Here is a 23,943-nt window from a genome sequence, read left to right as displayed (position 1 = left end):
GCCTCTCACTGTGTCCATATTCCCAAGATAGCATCCTTTTAAGTCATAAAACTTGTTGGTACACTAATCCTGTTTGATGACTTGACCTTTGAAAAAGTCCTGAGCTCAAAGTTCAGGAATGTGGAGTCCTCCTAAGCAGTGTGTTTCTGGCTCACCTAGATCGGGGGTGTTTAATATAATATTTAATATTTTGGAAAGATATTTGCAAAAAAGACAGAATTACTTTAACATTAGACATAAACTCCTTTAATTTAACTTGCTTCATAGAACAAACTAAATCCTTGAGAGGCTCAATAAGGTACAATCAAGGTATTCTAAGTTGAAATGTTGCTGAAATGTAAGATCCTGTAATATTTTGAAGAAAGGTAAGGAGACTTATTAAGATCATAACTGGTATCGAGATTCCCTTAGGCACAATGCTGACTTTGTCAGGAGATTAATCCTTATTAATGTGTGGGGTCATCAATACTAACATCAACATTAGTTTCAAATTTAGAAGTTATCAAATTGGCGTTGACTGCGACTACCAAATCTATTGCTCAAAAGTAAAAAATTTATGAGCTATCAAGTTACTTAATGTGGCTAAAGAACTCCTATGTCCCACCGAAAAGGATTTCTATAATTTAAAGAAAAAGCTTAAGACATTGAAAAATGTGGAAACTGTCACTTTTATGTCATCTTTCACAGTAAAGGCTACTTACAATTTGATGTCTGGTATATGCTACTATAAACAACCTTGTAATTGTTAAAAAAGCTTAATAATGTTATTGTTACTTGTTTATGCATGTGTATATAATACCCAACACCCAGGGGTGCAAATGTGATGTGCAAGCTATAGCTTACATACAGAAATTCAAGCATAAAGCATGTAAACAAAGTACACCTACAATGACACTTATATTGGTACGCCATGCTTTATATGTCAAAACTAAACCACAGTAAAAAATATTAATACTATCATACATATTTGGCACAGAGATTCAGCTTCATTGTCTATTACAATTTATTAAAACTTTTTCCTTTTGTCACTAAACATCATATAAATAGTATGCCATATAAATGGCAAAAAAATATCTGACAAAAATGCAAAAACTATTAATAACCTATGGCATAAGTCAACAAATTAACCTGTACATAAAATGATTTCAGTACAGTTTAGTGCATCCTATTTCTTATTGTTGCTGTCTATAGCTAAACAAAACTACACTTAGGTTTAATTTGAGCTTTAAGTCGTAACTGCCAGGCATTTTATAATCTGACAGCTCTTTTGCAAGCTCTTTTGTACTTTTATGGACAACCCCTCTGAACAATCCCCAAAATGATTTTTACAAAGTTTCAAAAAGTGGAGGAAATGTGTGCCTTCCATACCTCCCTGAACTTGCACCAGTGAGAACACCAGTCCTTGAAATAAATTATGACCGTACTGTCTGCTAAATAATGCATAACCTACATTTGGTAAATGTTATCCATGACAATTATTTATAATTACTTTTAAGAATGAACCAAAATGAATGGTTACTGATATCAGTACTATCCACAATAATTCCATATCTGTGCACCTCTAATGGTAACAAGATAATCATCACCGTATTCACTTAAGTAAAAAAGAAAGATCTCAAACATGAATTTTAACTTGTAATAATGTGCTTGTCCTAAATATAGCAATACAAGCATACACAGTATGACTTACCTGTGACCCTTTCTTGCTGCCAGGCAGATTAATGATGAGAGTTTTGCCTCTGATTCCACACACAGGTCTAAGGGAAGGTAACGGTGTGATTAGTACTGAAAGTGCTCCATAAAGAGTGTGTTTGTGTGTGTGTGTGTGTGTGTGTGTGTGTGTGTGTGTGTGTGTGTGTGTGTGTGTGTGTGTGTGTTTGTGTGTGTGTTCACCTGGACAGCATGCCAAGTGGTGTGACATTTAAGGAGCCCATGAGCATAGCCAAAGCCATCCCTGGAGCTTCACGCTCAATCACCTCTCTAGTGGCCTGCAATGGAAAGAGAGGAAACACACATACACATAATCACTACACTTACACTACTGTACTTAAACTCATTTTACAATAACATCTTTTTCTATATGGACTAATATTATAACACAAGACAATTAACTTAAAGTATAAAATATAAAGTACAAGGTGTCCTTGATTGGCTTCAGAGTGACCACAAAGTATGGAGAGATCTTAAAGAGGGTCAAAATGTCCCGTTAAAGCATAGGGTCCCTTTGAAGTACAGGGGTAGTAGTACTGAAAGGGTCAGAATGGAGAGAAAAGATATGGAGCAATTTTAAATGGATTCAGAATGACCAGATAAATTATGGGCTGATTTTGAAGGGGTTCAGAATGACTGGGCAAACTTCAGGGTGACATTCAAGAGCTTCAGAAAGACATGATCAAGAAGGGGGAAATCTTGAAAGGGTTCAGAATCACATGATAATATAAGGTGAGATCTAAGGGGCTCATAAATGACCAGATACAATTTAGAGTGAGAATGACTAAATAAAATACAGATCTAGAATGGGTTCAGAATGGTACAGAATAACAGGAGATCTTGAAAAAGGTCAAAATGTCCAGATAAAGTATGGGGTGATCGTGAAGAGAATCAAAATAACATGTTAAAACAAAGAGTGACCTTGAAGAATAGCCTGATACAGTATGGGGATACATTAAGGCGATTCAGAATAACCAGTTCAAGCATGTGGAGATATTGAAGGAGTTCAGAATGACCCAATTAAATACAGTCTGATCTTGAAGAAAGTCAGAATGGCCACATAAAGCATGGGGAACTCATAAAAAGGTTCAAAATGACCAGATAAAGTATAGGGCTATTTTGAAGAGGTATTTATTTTTTGACACCACCTCTAGCACATTACCAACACCATATATTTTTAAAACAAGTTTTGGTATGATAAAACCATCTCTAATGATCAAATACAAATAAGTTAAACACAAACACATATACTTAGAACCATATTTGCATTCACACAGACATATAGAAGTGTGCACTGCTTTGATTACTAGGGATGCATTGTTTTGAGCTGACAATAGCCAAAAATGGCACCTTTCATTTTCAGCCAAAAGAAAGGTGCATCACTAATATACCAGTGCATCACAATATTTATGCATGTTATCCGTCACCATGAGACAATCTTAAGGTCTCCCCCTGCGCACACACACACTTAGCACAGAGCATGTGAATCAAAACACCAAGGGTGAGGGTAATCATTTACCTCTGGTGTGACATCACGGGGAGCAAAGCCAGTTCCACCTGTGGTCAGAATAAGGTTGAGTTCTTTCTCGTCACACCAGTCCACCAGTGTCTCCTAAACACACACAGAGTGATATTTTTTTGTTTGAGTAAATTAGTACTTTAAAAAGCAATATGTAGTCATGAACTATGGAACATACGTTTAATAATTGGGGCAAAGCACTAGAGCCACTAGAGGTAAAAAAAATATCATTTTCACAATACACAATATGCATAATGACATTTCCTTTTTCTGAGGTTTGATAAGTGGAACAGATAAAAAAGCAATAGTATCACATTGTCATGAACTCTGAATAAAATGATTTTACTTAAGATATTATATTCTGCACTGCTAAATCAAATCAAAACAAACAGGCCTAATTATGCCAATTTTGAACAGAAATATGCAGATGTTCAATATTATTTAAGTACTGACAATTTCTACAATATGCTCAGAAAGATACACTGTGACATGATGTCACATTTCATCACAATAAAGATGCTAATAATTCTGTATTACACTTAATAAAGAAATCTTTTGATAGTTCCCCTATGCTTGCTGAGAGAACCCTCACTGGTTAAATTCAAATCAGCACAGAATTAAATTAGTCAATTAGTAATTAGTAAATAAAGAACCATGGTTCAAAAAAAGAAAATAAAATACATTTTTATTTCATTGATTAGGATGAAAAATCAATTCATACCAGAACTTTACATGTGGGACTGTTGGAAATAGAGATAGAGAGATAGAGGAAAAAAAAGGTTGGGCCATGGCTTGGATATGTAAGTGATGTGTTCTAATTTTTTTTCTATATTCTATATGATCTTGTAAGAATATGTCAAGCAAACAATGCATAGCAAGAGTCTACTTGAAAGATCTATGCAAGTCCTATTCATGATTTTTTTAAACTATTAATATCAAAGTTAAGAGAGTATAATACTATTCGAACAAGCACTATAATTTCAGAACAAATAAAATCAAAATATGCAGTAAAACATACCAAGGATTCCTTGATTTGAAAAGTTATTAATATCCACCTGGTTTGTCTTAATAAAGGACTGACTAATGAAATACAGTCATAAAGAAACTTTTGAACACCACTCATCTCCTGACATGCTTTGCTGATCTTATAAGCATACATTCTCCACAGGAAACAAACAAAAACAAAGGTATTAGAAAATAAATAAAGAAACAAAATGTACCATAATATTTGCACAGGTCACATTTCATGTTTGATTTTTTTTCTCCAAAAATGTAAAGTCCAGAAAAGAAACAGTAACTGTGCATTTAAACATGTAAAACTTTGTTCTCTGTAGAGGAAATCAACAAAACATGAGGGGCTCCCCCTTTCGTATGTGACTGCAAATGCTGGATGATCAGCATAAATATGGGCTACCTTGAGAAGAAGTTTGAGTTACTGACAGATACAAAAACACAATATACTGTTTATTTGTATTTCTGTTAGTTAAACAAGATGCTTACTGCCCAGTTAGGTAACTTTACATATAAACTTTACATATAAACATAACCTTTGTAAAGTATGGTATGTTAATTAGACTCCATTTTAATTAGCAGTAAGATCCAACGTCATTGACCCATTTTGTGATTTGGGACATCTGTAACTACATGCAATGATGACAAACATGCAGAGGCAAGAAGAACTAAAACTGCCCACCAGGTGGCAGTGGTTACTATGAAAAGTAATGTTAGTCTTTACACCTATGAGAGAATAAGCGTGATTGCAAGTCTGTGTGTGTGTGTGTGGCCCCATGAGAGAGGTTTACCTTGATCTCATCTACCTCATCAGGGACTATTTTGTATGCAGAGATTATGCCTCCAAGCCTGTAAGAGACACACACACACACACAGAGACACACACACAGACACACACACCAACAATGACTCTTAGTGTGTTTTCGGTAATATTAACGGGGAGAGAGAGGTATAATAATCAGTGAGAGAGGGAAAAATGGGAGAACAGTGCAAGATGTATCAGAAACCTGTCAGAGTGCATACACACACACTCGGCCTCCTCTCTGCAAGTAAGATCAGAATTCAGGTCTGTATGGCCAAGCATTTTTCCTCTTTCACCAGCTCTTCAGTCTTGTCATTTATACAGTGTATCTTTGCCATGTTTTGGACCTTTCATGGCACTTGAGGTACAAAAGGCCAGATTTTTAAAAAATGGCAGTAATGGTGTTATGCCGCACAAAATATCCTGCACAGTACACAAGATCTATTCATAAAGTCGCCATGGTGGTGATTAGTGCATTGCTGTTTTTTTAGTACTGTGGTAGTTTCACCTGTGTCCAAAGCAAGAGCCAATCAAAATCGGCATGTAAATGAGGTCAGTCCCATGCCAAGTGAAGCACTGGTTAGCTGTCAAAATGGATACAACAAAAGAAAGAAAACAAAGGCTTCTTCCAGAAACCCTAGAAGTTACTGCTTTTTTCCTACCGATCCTCTTCCTGTCCTTTGAGAGCCAGAAACCATTTTCATGATGCAATCTTACCAGCTGTCTGAATACTAGAGGAGATGAGAGATGCTGCTTAAAATACCAACCGAAGTGGTATTTCTTAGCAAAAAACATATATACACAAACAGAAGTAACAGTAGGATACATAACAGCTTAACATTTACATATCACAATAAAAAGGAAGACACAAAAACAAAAAACAATACTATTGGGAGACAAAATGAAAAGCTTTAACACAGTAATGGATTTACAACATTTCTTATTTTGCTGCTGGTGCAAATTCACTTGTGTAGACATGTAATTACATAGATCCATGCATACAAAGGTCATGCGTGAAGGTATTTTCCTGGCAAATTTCATCATATGTATATAAAATGTAGCTTTTACTAAGATAAAGTTTATTATAATGAGCTCCTCAGGGTTAATAGAGCTTCATCAAGAAATAAAGCATAGTGGCTTTTGGGAGAAATTTCTTTACCAAGTCTAAAAAGAGATCAACCCAGAATGAGTACGAAAATACACAACAGAAAATTAGGTGTTCAATAGATTCTGTAGCCCTTTTACAAAAAAATACATGCATCACTCACAGGGTAGCATCTATGCAATACTTTATAAAGCAGCTCTTTCATTTTGTTATTAATTAAGAACATTTATGCAGAAGAGTCCAAATTGGCTATTTTGTCTTTGTTGAGCTGGAATGTTACCAATGGAACAGATTTATGAGATAAAAGCTCTCTTAGAAATTGTCACAATTCTTATATACAATATCAACCCCATTAACAGAAACAAGATTTGTAACCTTGTGACTACTTCTACGTATAGAGAGAAGACCACCAGGGATAGAGTCACATACCCTCTTAAATTCTGTATTTGAACTGATTTTACCAAATTTGATGTAAAAGTCAGAGTAGGAAATAAAATGATTGTAATCTAGCAACTAGCTAAACAACAAAATTTTATTATTAAACCACAGACATGAGAACAGTGATCCTACCTTAAGGTAATGTACTCGCTTTTCCAAAGTAAAGACTGATACGGTGAAAAAAAATTTAAATTTATAAATTTAATAACCAATTCAACAAAAAAGTCTGTGAATGGCTGAAATTTCAGAGTAGTCTATTAACATCGTAAGGGCAGACTGGCAAAAATTTTAATCCACCAACTTTTTTGAAGAGAAAATTCAGTATACACTTCCACATACTTGCAAAATGTTGAAGGATTCTTCTAATCCAGCTAATTTTAACAGTTTGGTTGTATGTGGTGAAGAATGTTAAGCTATGTTTTAACACAACCTTCCTTACTTGCAGTGAGATTATTTCTCCAAATAAAATTGAACAACATTTTGTCTAATTGCACAACAGCACAATTTTAGTTCTCTGAAAGAAGAAAACTCAAGTACCTCCAGAGAGCCCCTTTCCTTTGCTCAACAGGACACAACCTTAGATGGATATCTCTCTGGTTAACCAAATAATAAATCTCTTCTGTATGCTGTTAACTTTGGGAATATAATTTTAATCATTCATATTTTATGGTAAGTGACAATATTTTTGACTGAAATGTTACAGATGGAGTTATCTATATCACCAGTACTGATGCATCTAAAAGACTTTCAATTAGCAGGCTAAGAACTTCAGTGGAAAAGAGGGAAAGCAATAGACTAATTGGACATTCCTGAAATATACCTCTAGTAACACAAAATCTAAGTGACATCCCATAGGCTTTGACTGAGCAATCTGTACCATTAAATAGTTTTAATCATATTAAGAAAACAGTGGCTCAGGTTAAAAAAAAAAAAAAGCAAAGTATCAAATAAATTTGTGGTTGATCATGTTAAATGCCTTGTGAAAATCAAAAAATAGATTACCTTCTAAGATTTCTTAATAATCAATGAGGTGTAGTATCCTCCTAGTATTATCCTAGTCATGTATAGTAGTTAAGTATTATCCTTTTTTTTAATTCCAATTGATTTTGACTAATAATATTGTCTAAGTCTGATTTTGGATGTGTAGTCAAAAGAGACACAATGATTTTGTAATTATTATTAAGCAGAGTCAAGGACTGTCTCGTTTTAAACCTCCTTGATAAACTGTAAGAAGAAAGATACAGGTTTTAACAATGAAGAGCTATCATCTACTAATCTATCATTTCCCAGTGATTTCTTATTTTTCAGGTTAACAATACATTTTAAAATTCCTAATTTCTAATTTACTTTTCATAAGAAAATTGTTTTAAATTGCTCATCAGCAATTACTGGGAGTGAATTAAATAATTGTATACTATCTGGGTGATTAACTGCTTTATATAGACATCTATAAAAATTTACAAAATTGGATACGTTATTTGTAACAGCACAAATGAATTCCTAATTCAGTCCTATCTATTGCACCTTTCTTTTCTCAAGTCTAAAGAAGTGTCTACTATTCGTTTGTCCTTCCTCCACCAATCTCTGTCCAGAATGTATAAAAGCAGCTCTAGCTTTCTCCTTATACACATACATTTCTCCCTTTATATGTCGCCTCACAGCGAGAAGGGCCTGGGTTCGATTCCCCAGCCGGGTGACCAGGGTCCTCACTGTGTGGAGTTTGCATGTTCTCCCTGTGTCTGCGTGGGTTTCTTCCGGGTTCTCCGGTTTCCTCCCACAGTCCAAAGACATGCAGTCAGGCCAACTGGACATGCTAAATTGCCCTTGAGTGCGTGAGTGACTGTCTGTGTCTGTCTGTCTGCCCTGCGATGGACTAGTGACCTGTCCAGGGTGTATCCTGCCTTCCGCCCAATGACCGCTGGGATAGGCTCCAGCACCCCCCACCCCCGAGGGAGAAGCGACTTAGAAAATGGATGGATGGATGGATGGATGGATGGATGGATGGATGGATGGATGGATGGATGGATGATTTTACTTTCTAAGTCCCATGAAACAATCCACATATCAATTCTAGATTGGAGACTCAAATCTTTATTATTCTACGTAAATTGCTTTCATTTAGGAAGTTTTACCTTCCAAATGTCTGACAAGTCTAAATTAAGACAGAAAGAGTATAGGGAATGGTTATAACAAAGAGGCTTAGGTGGCCATCTATCCTTTATGCTGTCCATAACCATGTAAAAATCCCCACCTATTACAAGTTTGGCCTTTGGATACAAGACAAGTAAATGGCTTATAGATAATAAATAACTATACAACGTCCTCATACAATTTAACATTAACCCTAATTACATTATTTCCATAAACACTGCAAAGTAAGAGCTGGTTTTCACCACATCCAATTATTAAAATTAGCCAATGACCATTTAAATTACACTGTGAATGTAACACTTTCTGCCTATTTCTACCCCAAAGAACGGCTACCCCACCTGAGTGACTGGATCTATGAAAAAATCCAATTCCGTTGTATCACTGCACTTTCCAAAAAGAAACAAACAGGAAATGAGTGAAATTCTTGTAAAAACATATCAACTGTCTTTCCTTTACATAATTCACTAAAAATAAAGTAACTACTTTTACCTCATCATTACTCTCAACAAAAACTACCCGAATAAGTAAGTGATGCTTTAATGACTGTGATTTCTATCAGCTACCAAGATATGACGTTTGACTCATAACAGGGGATTTTACAGCCATTCAGTTCAACATCCAATGCACCTGATCTCCTGTGCATCTATAAAAGCCCAAGTGAAACAGGAAAAAAAAGGCTCTCATCAGTGTGGGCTTGTTCAACTTGTGGCCAAAGACCTGTTTGTCCATCTTTGTCCTCCCCATGCTCCTTCAAGGTAGATGCTGATTTTTCATCCAGATCAGTTTAGTCATCCAGCGAAATGCAACTAGAATGCTCACAGCTCTTTCTCAGTTTCCTTCACAGCGGCCCAGTCTAAGGACTACACAGACGGCCACCTTACCTGTCCTCGTTCCACAGCCAGCTGCATGTTTTTTACATCCTCACTTGCCTGCTCAGGTAAATCTTACAGCCACAGACTTCTCTTGTAATATTCTGCCTCTGAAAGCCTTGTAGAGACAATTAGTTCTAGCTTTTTCGCATTGTCTTTTTTGAGCGCTTTTTAAGTCCAGTTACGTTTTCATTTCTGCAATTTAGTTTGAATTTTCTTAACCATAAATTCAAGACTGTCCAATGTTTCATTGATTTTTGCTGTTAGTGCAGTGATTATACTGCTTTGGAGCTCACAAAGTGACGGTTACCCTTTATTCTCTTTGGTCGCTTTTCCACTATCCAGCCAAGTGGTTTTCAGGGCGGTTGGTCCAGACTTGTGAGACCAGTTACGGTTTCTGTTTCCATGTAATGTACCACTTAATTAGAGCCAGGAAATACTCAAGAAAACTACATGAATGAATGGCCAACTGCTAACAGGCTAATAGCAACATACACGCCACCCACCACAAACACGTTTGATTCTTTCTGTTCATAGAGCTCCGATTTCTCATCGTGCTCTCATATCGTCTAAAAAAATTAGAAAACTTGAAAGAGAAGCTGACTTTATCTTCACAGCTTTTTAGTGTTTGACAGTCTCTTATTGCAGATGTAATGCACCAGGAAACCAAGTCCATTCATCTCCAAATGTTCGTCTTAAATCTCTCTCTTTGCCTTTTCGTTAGCTACTAGCTAGGCAAGACTGAGCTGCTATTTGACCTGCAGTCTGCACATCAGTTCTGTCTTGTTGACAACCAGGGCTTTCTTGCTATGTTGCGCACGTCCCGTCTCAAAGATATTTTACTAACACAGCAACCCCCACAGAGTTGGATAGACTTAGCTAGGAGGCTCCAACTTCACGTCCTCAGATAGGAGTCATTATTATCTAATGACTAATTAATCTGTTCTGTGGTGATCAGTGCTGGCAACATGTTAGCTAAGCTAAATCTAACCATCTCCTTACTGGTTAGGCAGCGCATTTAACATTTAGAAATTGGTTTTAGATTAAAGCTTTTACATTTATCAACTGATGAATTTAAAATTGTGCAAACTGAATTTATTTGAGTGCTTTTGAGTTTGAACCAATACCAACATAAACATAGAACCAATCAGCGAACAGCTACGTTGTTACAGCATACCATCAAATGGTTCTGTGTACAGTTAGTTAACTGTCCCAAAAAAACAAGAAGGGTATCTCTGCAGACCAGAGCCAGCTCTAAATGGGCAGGACAGCTCCAAATAGGCAGGACTGGCTACACCAAGGGGCATGCCAATGTGTTAGCATATCACAGATTACAGCTATCTTCAGCACGTTCAATGTGTTTCCATTTGTCCTGCAAGTTAAGATGTCTATTGTTGACCACAAGACTAACGACTACACAGCTAAATTATTTTTTATATCACCTGTGTATAATACGTTGTGCAATGTACAATCAGGATTTTGTTTGTTGTGTTAACTGTGTGTTAATATTAGAATAGTGGATATTAACCTGTAGTGTACCTAGCAAGCTAATTTAGGAGGCTTGCACATTGTATGAGAGAAAGTATGATTGTTCAAAAGACCTAGTAGTGCAAGAAGATTTATGCTGCATAGGGAAGGATTTGAAAATTTTGTTCATTTGTAATAGGATTATACAGTTGCTTCGGCATGATTGGCTGAGGCTAAAGGTTATACGGCTGCGTATGACAGATGTCATTTCTGGTAGGAAGCAGATGGTGCTGCGTGTTACCTACACAGTATAACTGTTCGTGGTAAAACCTGAGACTGTGCGTTAATGACAAAATACCACAGATTGGTGGCACTAACTCGATCTCACAGCTCTATCATCTTGAGTCTACTCTCTCTTCTACAACTATGTAACATGCCTGCTATTAAACCATTGAACTCACTGAGGCCTCAAGTGGTGTTCTGGCCGGCACACCGGGTTGAACAGTATAAATCTAACCAGTGCCCATTTTCACAACTTCTAACTGTAGTCTTCAGTGCAAAGACAGAAGAGAAAAAGTAGTTTTTAATATTTTTTTCCCCTGTTTTCAGCTTTGGGAAGTGTCTCCAGTTCAGGTAATCAGGTGATTTCTCTTTAAAAGCCATGTCAAAGGTCAACGGAAGCAAGCAGATAACTATACATTAGCTAATTAATTACAAGAAGACTCTCAGTGGAACATAGCTATTTGCTCATTTAGCTAGATATAATAAAGCAACTTCCATGTTTTTTAAATAGCTTATTAAATAGCCATACAAGCTGTTTGTGTACTAACAAGCATGCCTTGTATCTAAGTAAATCATTGACTATTTTCTAATAGCATACCTCAATGCCCGGTGTAAACACGCATTAGTTGTCACACTATTATAACAACTGAGTTATAATGGCAGGTGTAAAACACCATACCAATTATAAAAACCTAAGCTGCATAACCACTAAAGAAAAGCTTGCAATGTCTCAGAACAGTGACCATATTAGTCAACATTATGTTACACATTGCTGGCAGATTTTAGCTCTAAATATATTCTTTAATTATCATTCTCAGGTTCATGGCTCTGTGAAACACTTGTCTGAGACTGTTGAGGCATACGAGTGCATTAAGTGTAGCAATATTTACTGCTCTCTGTGTCCAGAAGGCAACTGGCCAACTTCAGTCCCACATGTCCTGGGTGGTTTTTCATGGTCGTAAGTAAATTACTTGTGTGCGAATTACAGATTTAAACATGTTTATTAGAAAAATAAATGATTATTCAGTTGTCTGATACATGTAACATAGATTGTCTTCTAGTTAAATGCTTACATTTGACTACATAAAAAAGTTGTATGATTGTTGACACTGTGTTACTCATTTCAGAATTAAGAATATTCAAATATCATCTTGCATGCTCTGATAAGTCACATTATCATTGTAATAGGTGTGGCCAGTTATAAGAAAAGCTCTGGATCAACACAATATTCACTGTTATTCAGTGCCCTTTGCCATGGACTGCAGGTACAAACACTGGACTGCAGTAGCCCTCATCGCACACTGCCTGAGCTTTTTTCAGATTGTCCTTTATATGTTGACAAACAATTGAAATAATAATAATTTACACACGTTTTTTGCTGGTTTCTTATGTTGGTCCTTACCACATGTTTATATTTAAAGCAGATGATCAATTAAAATCATTATGGGAAATAATGAAGGTTAACATTTGAATATATTCTGACCACTTGAAATGCCCTGTACCATGGGTAAATAGCACAAAGGTTCTTAAAGTTAACGTAATTTTGTTGAGCGGTAGAACAAAAAAATAGGTTCATGTTTATAAAAATGAATATCAAATTCTTTACAAATATTATGATTACTAATATTAGTGCAGCATTTTCCAGTTAAAACATTTGTGATATGTTGGTAGGTGTTTCAGATAAAAAGTCAAGAGTGCATAATAAAGCACATACCAGTGCAAAACATCACATTTATAAATTATATATATTTACAGACTGTACAGACTGTAGTCCATCTATTTCTCTGCATATTTTGTTATCCCCTTTAACCCTATTTTTCAGTGGTCAGGACCCCTATGGACCTTCACAAAGATGGTACTATTTGGATAGCGGATAATTCTCAGCACTGCAGAAACACTGATGTGGTGGTGCGTCAGTGTGTGTTGCATTGGTCCGAGTAAATCAGACACAGCAATGCTATTGATAGTGCAGCAGATTATTCTGGACTGAGAATAATCCACCAGCCAAAAAATATCCAGCCAATAGTGTCCTGTGGGCAGCATCCTGTGAACACTGATTAAGGATTAGAGGATGACCAACACAAACTGTGCTGCAGCAGATGAGCTGTTGTCTCTGACATTACATGTATAATGTGGACTGACAAGGTAGGAGTATCCAATAGAGTGGATAAAGTTGAAAAACTCCAGCAGCACTGCTGTGTCTGATTCACTTAAAAGAGTGCAACACACATGGGGGTCCTGACCACTGAAGAACAGGGTAAAAGGGGGCTAAAAGTATGGAGAGAAACAGATGGACTACAGTCTGTAATTGTAAAACTACAAAGTGTACCAATATAATAAGTGCAGCTGATGAAATGGACAATGAACATAGATACGAGTTGGTGGTCATAATGTTATGCCTGATCAGTGTATGTACTAACAAGGTAAAGTCAGCCTGAACATTTTTGCTTCTTCTAGTCTCTGTGATAGACTGTGATAGAGTCCAGTGGTTTGAGGGAACTGGCAGATGCATGAGATAAATTACTATTACTATCTTCTAACTATTACTACTAATATTAGTAGTATAATAATTTTGTAGGTAGTTTGACCAGAGGAGGATAGGTCCCCCTTTGTGAGTCTTGGTTCCTCCTAAGATTCATCAGTCTGGAAAATTTTATAAAGACATTTCTAAAGCTTTGGGACTCCAGTGAACCACAGTGACAGCCAATATGCACAAATGGTGAAAACATGGAACAGTGGTGAACCTTCCCAGGAGTAGCCGGCCAACCACAATTACCTCAAGAGCGCAGCGACGACTCATCCAAGAGGTCACAAAAGACCCCACAACAACATCCAAAGAACTGCAGGCCTCAACTGCCTCAATTAAGGTCAGTGTTCATGACTCCACCATAAGAAAGAGACTGAGCAAAAATGGTTCCAAGATGAAAACCACTGCTGAGCAAAAAGAACAAATTCTCATCTCAGTTTTGCCAGAAAACATCTTGATGATCCCCAAGACTTTTGGGAGAATACACTGTGGACTGATGAGACAAAAGTTGAACTTTTTGGAAGGTGTATGTCCCATTACATCTGGTGTAGAAGTAATACAGCCTTTCAGAAAAGGAACATCATACCAACAGTAAAATATGGTGGTGGTAGTGTTTAGTTTCTCACTAAAGCTCGCTCAGCATATCTGGCCTCCCTGATCAAGAATAATAAATATAATCCTAGAGTACTGTTTAGTGTGATTTCCAGAATTGCAAAAAATCAAGCAGGTACTGAACCACAAATTCCGGCAACTCTCACCAGTGAAGTTTTTATGGACCTTTTTGATAATAAAATTGAAAATATTAGACAACAAATCCAACCCACAGAACTATACACTATACACTATACACTATACACTTGTGCTAGTGTATTGTCTAATTACAGGCCTATTTCTACCTTACTATTTATATCTACGATCTTAGAAAAAGCTGTGGCCCAACAACTTAGTTCATATCTACATAAGAACCACATATATGAAAAATTCCAATCTGGATTCAGGCCGCATCACAGCACTGAGACAGCTCTAGTTAAGATAACTAATGATCTTCTTGCCTCTGATCAAGGCTACATAGATCACAGCATTCTTCTTAAAAGTTTAGAAAACATGGTTGGAATCACAGGGACAGCCCTATTGTGGTTCAAATCTTACTTAACGGAGCAGTATTAGGTCGCAAAAGTAAACAATTTATCCTCCAATTATTCAAATGTAAGATTTGGAATTCCGCAAGGCTCTATTTTAGGACCATTATTATTTACACTATACATGTTACAGTCAGGCACAGTTATAATTAAAAATGGCATTAACTTTCATTGTTAGGCAGACGATAGGCAATTGTACATATCAGCCAAGCCTGATGACAAATACAGATTAAAGAAAATAGAGGACTGTATAAATGACATTAAAGACTGGATGTTGTGTAACTTCCTCATACTAAACAGTAACAAAACAGAGTTTCTTCTTCTGGGTGCAAAAGGGGCAAGAAATAAATGATCAGATTTAATTTTAAATCTTGCTGACTCTTCAGTTACACCTGGTTCAGGAGCAAAAAATCAGATTTATCATTCGATCAACACGCAGGCAGCATCACTAGGACAGCTTTTTTACATCTTCGCAACATTGCCAAGAAATAAAATGCCTTATCCCTGCGTGACACAGAAACACTAGTACATGCTTTTATTACTTCAAGGCTAGATTATTGTAACTCACTACTGTCAGAATGCACTAGCAGGAATTTAAGTAAACTTCAACTAATAAATGCTGCTGCCAGGGTGCTCTCTAAAACTAGAAAAGTTGATCATATCAGTCCAATTCTATCATCACTTCATTTGCTGCCTGGTAAATTCCAAAATGATTACAAAATTATTTTATTGATGTATAAAGCCCTTCTTGGGCTCGCTCCTGAGTACCTGCATGACCTTATTTCCTATTATGGGCCACCACAATTACTCAGAGTGCTGGCTTTTAGTTCCCAGAATTCAGAAGGCTTCAACTGGGGGAAAAGCCTTTTCTTATAAAGCACCTAAACTCTGGAATGATCCTCCAGAAAATGTTCGGGACTCAGACTCCAACGCAATCTTCAAATCTAAGCTGAAAACTCACTTGTTCAGTTTAGCTTTTGGTATTTAATGTTCCCCCTTAGATAAAGGCGGCAGATCCAGGTGTCCATGGGAATTATAGTAAACTGAGATGCTGGTGTTGCCCTGCTGCTCACATGCAGTCACTCAGGTTTGTGGACGGTGGAGCGGAGGGATGCCAAACTGTCTCACAGTGCTCTTGTGTCTGTGTGTCCTTCTGATTCTCCCATTTAGTTAAGCTGTTATAGTTAGATCTGCTGGAGTCATTAGCCACACTCTGGAAATGTTCACATTCCCTGTTTTACACACACCCAAACAGAAAAAAACTAATTCCATCTCCCTACCTATTTCAGAATAAATGACTGCCCACCCGTCCGGCCGGACACTGATTAATGACTGACTGTCAAGCTCTCCTGGTACCCGCCTCAGAACAGCTGCCCATGCCCCAGCTACCACCACTTGCCTTGGACTTGCTGTTCACCATACATTGAGGTTTTCATGGACTCATAACTACAACTACTACTACTACTACTACTACTACTACTAATAATAATAATAATAATAATATCATCATCACTTAAATTACATATACTATGATTATATCAGTACACATGAGCATAACAGCAGACCTATGTGATGCACAAGGTCCTCTTTTTTTTGTCAATAATTTGTAGGTAGTTTGACCAGAGGAGGATAGGTCCCCAGTTGTGAGCCTTGGTTCCTCCCAAGGTTTCATCCTCAGCTCTGAGGGAGTTTTTCCTTGCCACTGTCGCCCCTGGCTTGCTCACCTGGGGGTTTTACATTTCACATTAAAACTTTGTCTTTACTGGAAATCTGTGAAGCTGCTTTGTGACAACATGAGCTGTAAAAAGCACTTTACAAATAAATTGTATTTCATTTTTATTTTTTTCATTTGTGTTTTTCCAAGGTTTTGAGAGTGCTTGTAGAGCTGGTAATCAGGCTGGTTTGGCCTTTCTAACTGAAAAGGTGCATTTATTACTCAGGTTTTTTTTTTTTTTTTTTTTTTTTTTTTAACATAAGCCAGTGGTCTCTCTCCCCTGTGCAGTGGACCAAGCTTTATTTTTGGCTTTAAAAATTAGGAAACTTCACTAGTAAACCCGCGATCTGTCTCTTATTCTTTGCATTTTGTGGGGGGCATATTTGTTTACCATTGTTAGACATTATTTGCTAAAGTGGTTTAGTGCCAAGTCAACATCTGGAATTTTTAGTCTAAGGTGGATTTTACTCCTTGCTAAGTTAGATAGAAAAGGTTGTTCATTAAAATGTTTACAATTTCTTCTAACCACCATCCAAGAGCCCATTTTTTTCTTGTAACTGTTTCTAATGCATCCAATGGGGCAGTGGTCACTAATGCCAATAATTTTGTCTAACAGTGTATATTTGGTGGGATCTTTCAGATTTAGACGTGTTGATTCCATGACTAACTGTGTGAAAGGTAAAATTTCCACATATTTCCTTTAAGTAAGCAGATGCATTAGAAAGCAAGTTAAGATTGAAATCCCCTAGGCTATTGGCTATTTCATCAAGTACAGAAGACAGAGCAGAGGGAAGCCTGTATATCCCAGCTAAAATAAAATAGTTATTTTTATTTTTTTTTATATTATTTTCCCAAGGGACACTTTCAGAGCTATGAACTCAAAGTATTTTTCTTCGGGGACTGCAGTTAATAAGGTGGCTTGTATAGTTACTCTTATATAAATAGCAACTCTGCCTCCTCTTGATTCTCTGTCTATCTATAAAGGTTATAATCATTTAAAGTCTACATTAATAAGCCAGGTTTATATTAGTATTAAAATATCTGGATCATATTGTGCAATCAGAACTTTAAGTTGATCGATTTATCCTTCTGAAGTAGGCTTCTAATGTTAAGATGAATTATGCCTAAACCTTTTCTGTTTTTAAAACTCTCAGGATCTCTTATACCATTTACTGCAGTTCTCTTATGAGTGTAGAGTAACTGCAGTTGGATCAAAAAAATCAGATTGTCTGGATTAATAAAACCATAAGATTCTTTTGCTTCTTTGATATTTGTTTTTGATGAAGAGCTAGTCCTGGGTCTTCTACCCAAAACTACAGAAACACTTGAGTATGAGTTTGAGGTATTCCTAAAAATCTACCGCCCTGAAGAGTATAGTTCCAACACATTCAGATGCTACTTGACTCACACAATCATGTGTTTTAGATTAGAGCTGGAACTAAACTCCAGGAGCAGCCATGATTTAGGCCTTACCAGGAGAGAACTATAACATAATGCCCACTAGTTGCTGCTTATGAAACTACAGTCTAGCTTATTACAAGCATGTCAGCACATCAGCAAGCACACAACATACATTTAGTGATTCTGTGATCTAGTACAGCATAAATGAAGCCATAAGCTCTTGTTTGTGGGAAAAGCTCCAAATATATTTGTGAGATTAGCTAGAAATAGTGGCATATTATTCAAGTTTTGATTATTCTATTTATTATGAAAAAGATGGTATTCTTAAATAAGAGTGATAGTTTTCTTGTCAACAAAAGACAGGAAAGAGAAAGAGAGAGATTGTGTGTGGGGGCGCTTAAAGCAGAATATTCTGAACACAAAGACGCATGCCTCTTTAATCCAGTTGCTAGGGAAACGTCTGGTGTGTGAAGACTGCCGTTTTGAGGAGAGATTACAATAGAGTGTGACTCGATTGATTTGGGCATAAGGGATTTTATTCCAGCTATCCTATTTGTGGAGATGTGCGCACACACACACATACATACTTGTCATTTGTTTACATAACAAGACAGGTGATGAGACTCATGAATAGAGGAACACCATGTATGTGTGAGCACATATCTGTATTCCGGAAACTCAAACATCTTTTTTTTTTAACAGATAATGACTGATACACGCCATCTCGATTATCTGGAGGGTTCATTTCTTTAGTAATGCTGAAAACGTCTGATTAACTGATTAATCTATATGGAAGACCAAATTCACAGCTCAGTGGTGAGGTAACCATGTGAACACGTGAAGTATTTTCGTAACCTAGCTGCTGACAGCTTGATAAATCAGTCAGATTAAACAGGTTCACATTTGTGATTAATACACAAATCCATAATATTAATAGTCATATACTTTGTACTGTTTCATTAAAGTTTATTAACTTTGTGTAAAACAAGAGTTGTCCTCCTCAGCATCTAACAGTGCTTTGGCAATAGCTCATTTAAATGGGTAGCTTTCATCGCTAAAACCTTCTCCTTATAAGACAAAAATCTACTGCTTTGAAGTCAACTGACGAAATGTTCTGATGCCTTTTAAGGTAAAGTGCTAAAGCTACCACTTGGCATATTAATGTTCTAGAAATGTTCAATGCTGAGGAGGGCTTCTTGATTTATAGACATTACTGTGCACACACAGCCAGGGGCAAAACCACTTTGGTAACTTAGTTGGTTTCAAGACTGTTAATGTTAGTTAACGGTTTTAATTAACATATATTTTTTTACATTCTCGTTGACTCAATAATAAAATGCAATTTCTGAGTAAAATATTAGCTATTACAATAGTTCACTATCTGCATCAGCTAGCCAACAGGTCTCCATGAGCACACCACTAAGTTTGCTATATGAGCTATTCAAATCACAAAAACCTATATAGTTTGCTGACATGTCCTATAAATTTCACTAAGCTTGACCTTAGTTTTGTTTGTTGAGCCTGTATATCCTATCATATGCTTATTTCACAATATCAGGAGCATAGCAGTACTCCTAGTACACTAAGCTAAGTAAGCAGACTACTTAGTTGGCCAGTTAGTCAGGCTATGACTTACTGAACAAAATCAATATTATTCAGCTTTGCTATCACTGATATGAATCATACACATTTAATACCTAACAGGTTATGTATAGAGATTGATCTTCACAACACTAGAGAGCAGCCTGCATTTTGATGCAATGAGTTTTCATGCAATATAAAGGGAGATTCACTCAAAAGAGGCCCCAAATATTCCATTGTAACTCCCATTAGGATGAAGCAGTCTGAACAAAGAAATACGCTACATACCTTGTCGCACTGCTCAATACTGTACACCACCATCCTGATGAGAATTCGAGTGACTGAGTGAGGGGGTACAGGGGTACGCACCTGGAAGCTGCAAACAGAAGTTAAACGTCACAATGGCTATCTCATCGCTCTGGCGCAGAGTCTTGTTCGAAGCTCCATATACTGAGGAGCACATTGCACATTGTTTTGTTCAGATTGCTTTATCCTAGCAAGAGTTATTCCAAAATATACAGGGCCTCTTGAGTGAATCTCCCTGTACACAGTCACCAAGTTTAAATTATGCCATGGTCAAGAGCATAGCTAGTAGCACAGTCTCTACTCTGCTAGCAATGGGATATTACCTGGAAAGCCTCATCACACTGAACAACATTATTGGTTCTAGAACACCCATTAAAGTGGATCTGGCATTTGTCTGTCATCACTATGCATTTCCCAAAGTAGAGGTGAGACATGACTATGCCAATGAGCAGCGCATCAAGCGAAAGGAACATATCTTGCTGCAGTTGATTAGAAGCTGACATGAGAAACTATGAGTCAGGAGAGGCTGTCTGACATGTCTGCGGTGCTGATTACTGAACATGTCATTTACATGGACTTGAAAAAAGCAGTCAATGCAACTGCTACCAGCATTAAAACTAAAGTTCAGATGCATTTATAGCCAGTCACCCCACAAAAAAAAAAACAAAACAAAAATAGATATGAATATTGATATGAAATGGGTGCTGCACAAACTTACACAACTCATTCAGTCATTAAAGCTTTATGCTGTGAAGAGTGCCACTTTCTGTTCCTTACTGCCCCCCAGTTGCATGCACATCTCTGTTATGAGGTTGCACAGAAACACGTGGGACCCACCACAATATCTTGTGTCTCAAAGCTAATTTTCACTGTCATGTATGCGAGCAGGTGTTTAAAAAACCCAGAGCAAGCGGACGTGGGACAATATATACTTGAGGTGAAAATCGTGCAAATGAATGAATAGCCCAAGTAGAGTGACAATCAACCAATAATTGACATATATTAATAATATCTCACAGCACAATAACAAAAAGTAATAAATACATTCTAAATATGTAATATGTGCTTTTGTGCAGACAGTGCCTTCACACAGTCAGATCCAGTGCTCATTCAATCGTTAATAATGCCAATGGAAACCAGCTAAATGGGTCTGTGGTGGGTCAGGGAGAGGACAATTAGGCTACAGGCAGGAGCAGGACAAATGGCCTCATGCTGTGCTCTACTTGTCTTTTACACAAGGTCTTTTAGCAAACTTTCATGAGACAATACAAAGGATGGTATGTATGGGAATGCATTACTATTTATTTTTACATTCTGTTTTATTTTTATTTATGTGACGAGTGCTCTTAATTAGTTATGTGTAATCTTAGTAATTTATTGATAGAAAACATATAAAAAAAATATTTTTAGCAGATAAAGATTAACACACCTCATAGCCAATGTATATCTGTCAGTCAACAGCTTTCCACCACGGTGTGATTTAGGGTCTTTTACAGCTTAATCCAAACATTACTAGTTTCAGGAATAAAAAACAACTCCTCCAGATGATAATGATACTGTGCACCAGGGATTACATGTTCCTCAGTATCACTTTTGCAGCATTTCTTAGTCTAATAATCCTTAGTAATTTACTGCCACTGCTGTTCTTACTCTAGGCTTGTTTTCACTTAATTCACTTGACGCTTGGAGAAAAAGGTGACTGACTGACAGGCATGTCAAACAATTGGTTAGTTTGTATTTTTGTCTCTATTTAATTAACATGTACTCACTATCTTTACCCAAGTGAACTCCTATCTCTACCCGCCTCTTAGTGAAGATGGTCCTGAGGACAAGCAGTGGTGGTCTGAATTATTTCACTACTTTTAATCACTTCTAATTAGTAAAATTGATCATTTGCACCAATCAATCAATCAACTTTTATTTAGTCTCGGAAAACATTGAGGGTGCCCCTCATTTACAATGTTGCCGAGTTAGTAAGGGACTGATGATGTGTAAGAACATATCAGATGATTAAAGTACAACACCAATTCCAATGAAGTTGGGACATTGTGTAAAACATAAATAAAAACAGAATACGATGATTTGCAAATCCTTTTCAACCTATATTCATACTATGTATTTCTATATGAATACACTACATAGACAAGATATTTAATGTTCAAACGGATAAACTTTATTGTTTTTGCAAATATTGACTCATTTTGAATTTGATGCCTGCAACACGTTCCAAAGTTGGAACAGGGTCATGTTTACCACTGTGTTACATCACCTTTCCTTTTACAACACTAAATAAGCATTTGTAAGCTTTCTTGCTTGATTGACAACTTCAGTTGCACAACAGTCCAGGGTATACATTGTCGTATTTTGCGCTTCGTAATCCATCCATCCATCCATCCAATTTCTAAGCTGCTTCTCCGTCAGGGTCGCAGGGGAGGTGCTGGAGCCTATCCCAGCAGTCATCGGGCGGAAGGCAGAAATACACCCTGGACAGGTCGCCAGTCCATCGCAGGCATGGGCACTAACACATCTTCATACCATCAGAGATGCTAGCTTTTGAACTTTGTGCTGAGAACAATCCGGACAGTCTTTTTCCTCTTTGGCCCGGAGGACACAACGTCCATGATTTCCAAAAACAATTTGAAATTAGGACCACAGGACACTTTTCCACTTTGCATCAGTCCATCTCAGATGAGCTCAGGCCCAGAGAAGCCAGCAGAGTTTCTGGGTGTTGTTGATATATGGCTTTCGCTTTGCATGGCAGAGTTTTAACTTGCACTTGTAGATGGAGCGACGAATGGTTTTCTGAAGTGTTCCGGAGTCCATGTGGTAATATCTGTTACAGAATGATGTCGGATTTTAATGCAGTGCCACCTGAGGGATCGAAAGTCACGGGCATTCAATGCTGGTTTTCTGCCTTGCCGCTCACCTGCAGAGATTTCTCCAGATTCTCTGAATCATTTGATGATATTATGGACTGTAGATAATGAAATCCCTAAATTCGTTGCAATTGCACGTTGAGAAACATTGTTCTTATACTGTTGGACTATTTGCTCACAAAGTGGTGAACCTCACCCCATCCTTGCTTGTGAACGACTGAGCCTTTCAGGGATGCTCCCTTTATACCCAATCATGACACTCACCTGTTTCCAATTAACCTGTTGATATGTGGAATGTTCCAAACAGGTGTTTTTTTGAGCATTCCTCAACTTTCCCAGTTTTTTTGTTGCCCCGGTCGCAACTTCTTTGGAACATGTTGCAGGTATCAAATTCAAAATGAGTGAATATTTGCAAAAAAACAATAAAGTTTATCCGAATGAACATTAAATATCTTGTCTTTGTAGTGGATTAAATTGAATATAGGTTGAAAAGGATTTGCAAATCATCGTATTCTGTTTTAATTTATGTTTTACCCAACATCCCAACTTCATTGGAATTGGGATTGTAAATTTAATAAATGAACACTCAAATCAGGTAAGTTTAAAAAGTGAAACATTAATAATAATAAAAAATACATAAAAATATAATAAAATAAATACATACAGAATAAAACAGAAATTAAAACATACTTAAGATGTAATGGTTAATAAAATCAAGTTTAAAAAAAACTAATAAACAAATTAATTAAAATGACAAATATTAATAAAACATAATGAAAAAAAAACAAGAATAGAATATGAATAATAATGGATACAATAACAAATAGATAAATAAATAATGAAAATAAGATAAAAATGGTAAAAAAAAATCTGGTTGCAGGCAGAGTGGAGGTGGTAAGAGAGTAGAAGTTTAAAATGACAAAGTGACACCAGCGAGCTGAGCTTTAGTGTGCCCTGTATTAAGTTCCAGCTCACTGGTACACTGTAACTAAAAGCATATTTCTCCAGTTGAGTAAAAAGCCTTGGTACCTGGGCATGTGATCCA

General features: G+C 36.8%; 1 protein-coding gene across 14 annotated transcripts in view; it reads right to left on the bottom strand.

Moving 5' to 3' along the window:
• gphna (gephyrin a) overlaps nucleotides 1-23,943 on the bottom strand; it is a 160,738-nt gene that overhangs the window by 83,549 nt on the left and 53,246 nt on the right. For 13 of the 14 annotated variants that reach the window (XM_037541978.1, XM_037541981.1, XM_017724838.2 and 10 more), the window contains 4 exons: nucleotides 5,032-5,089; nucleotides 3,230-3,322; nucleotides 1,894-1,988; nucleotides 1,691-1,757 (listed from right to left, as the gene is read on the bottom strand). In XM_037541978.1, coding sequence (XP_037397875.1) covers nucleotides 1,691-1,757; nucleotides 1,894-1,988; nucleotides 3,230-3,322; nucleotides 5,032-5,089 — 313 coding nt within the window. Of the gene's footprint in view, nucleotides 1-1,690; nucleotides 1,758-1,893; nucleotides 1,989-3,229; nucleotides 3,323-5,031; nucleotides 5,090-20,004; nucleotides 20,093-23,943 lie in introns of all 14 variants that reach the window. The other variant, XM_037541979.1, reaches the window with a different exon arrangement.

This window comes from Pygocentrus nattereri, chromosome 10 (assembly GCF_015220715.1).
Source record: "Pygocentrus nattereri isolate fPygNat1 chromosome 10, fPygNat1.pri, whole genome shotgun sequence".
NCBI classification, from domain to species: Eukaryota; Metazoa; Chordata; class Actinopteri; order Characiformes; family Serrasalmidae; genus Pygocentrus; species Pygocentrus nattereri.
The sequence above is the reverse complement of the archived record's forward strand: the minus strand, read 5'-3'. Positions and strand labels throughout refer to the sequence as shown.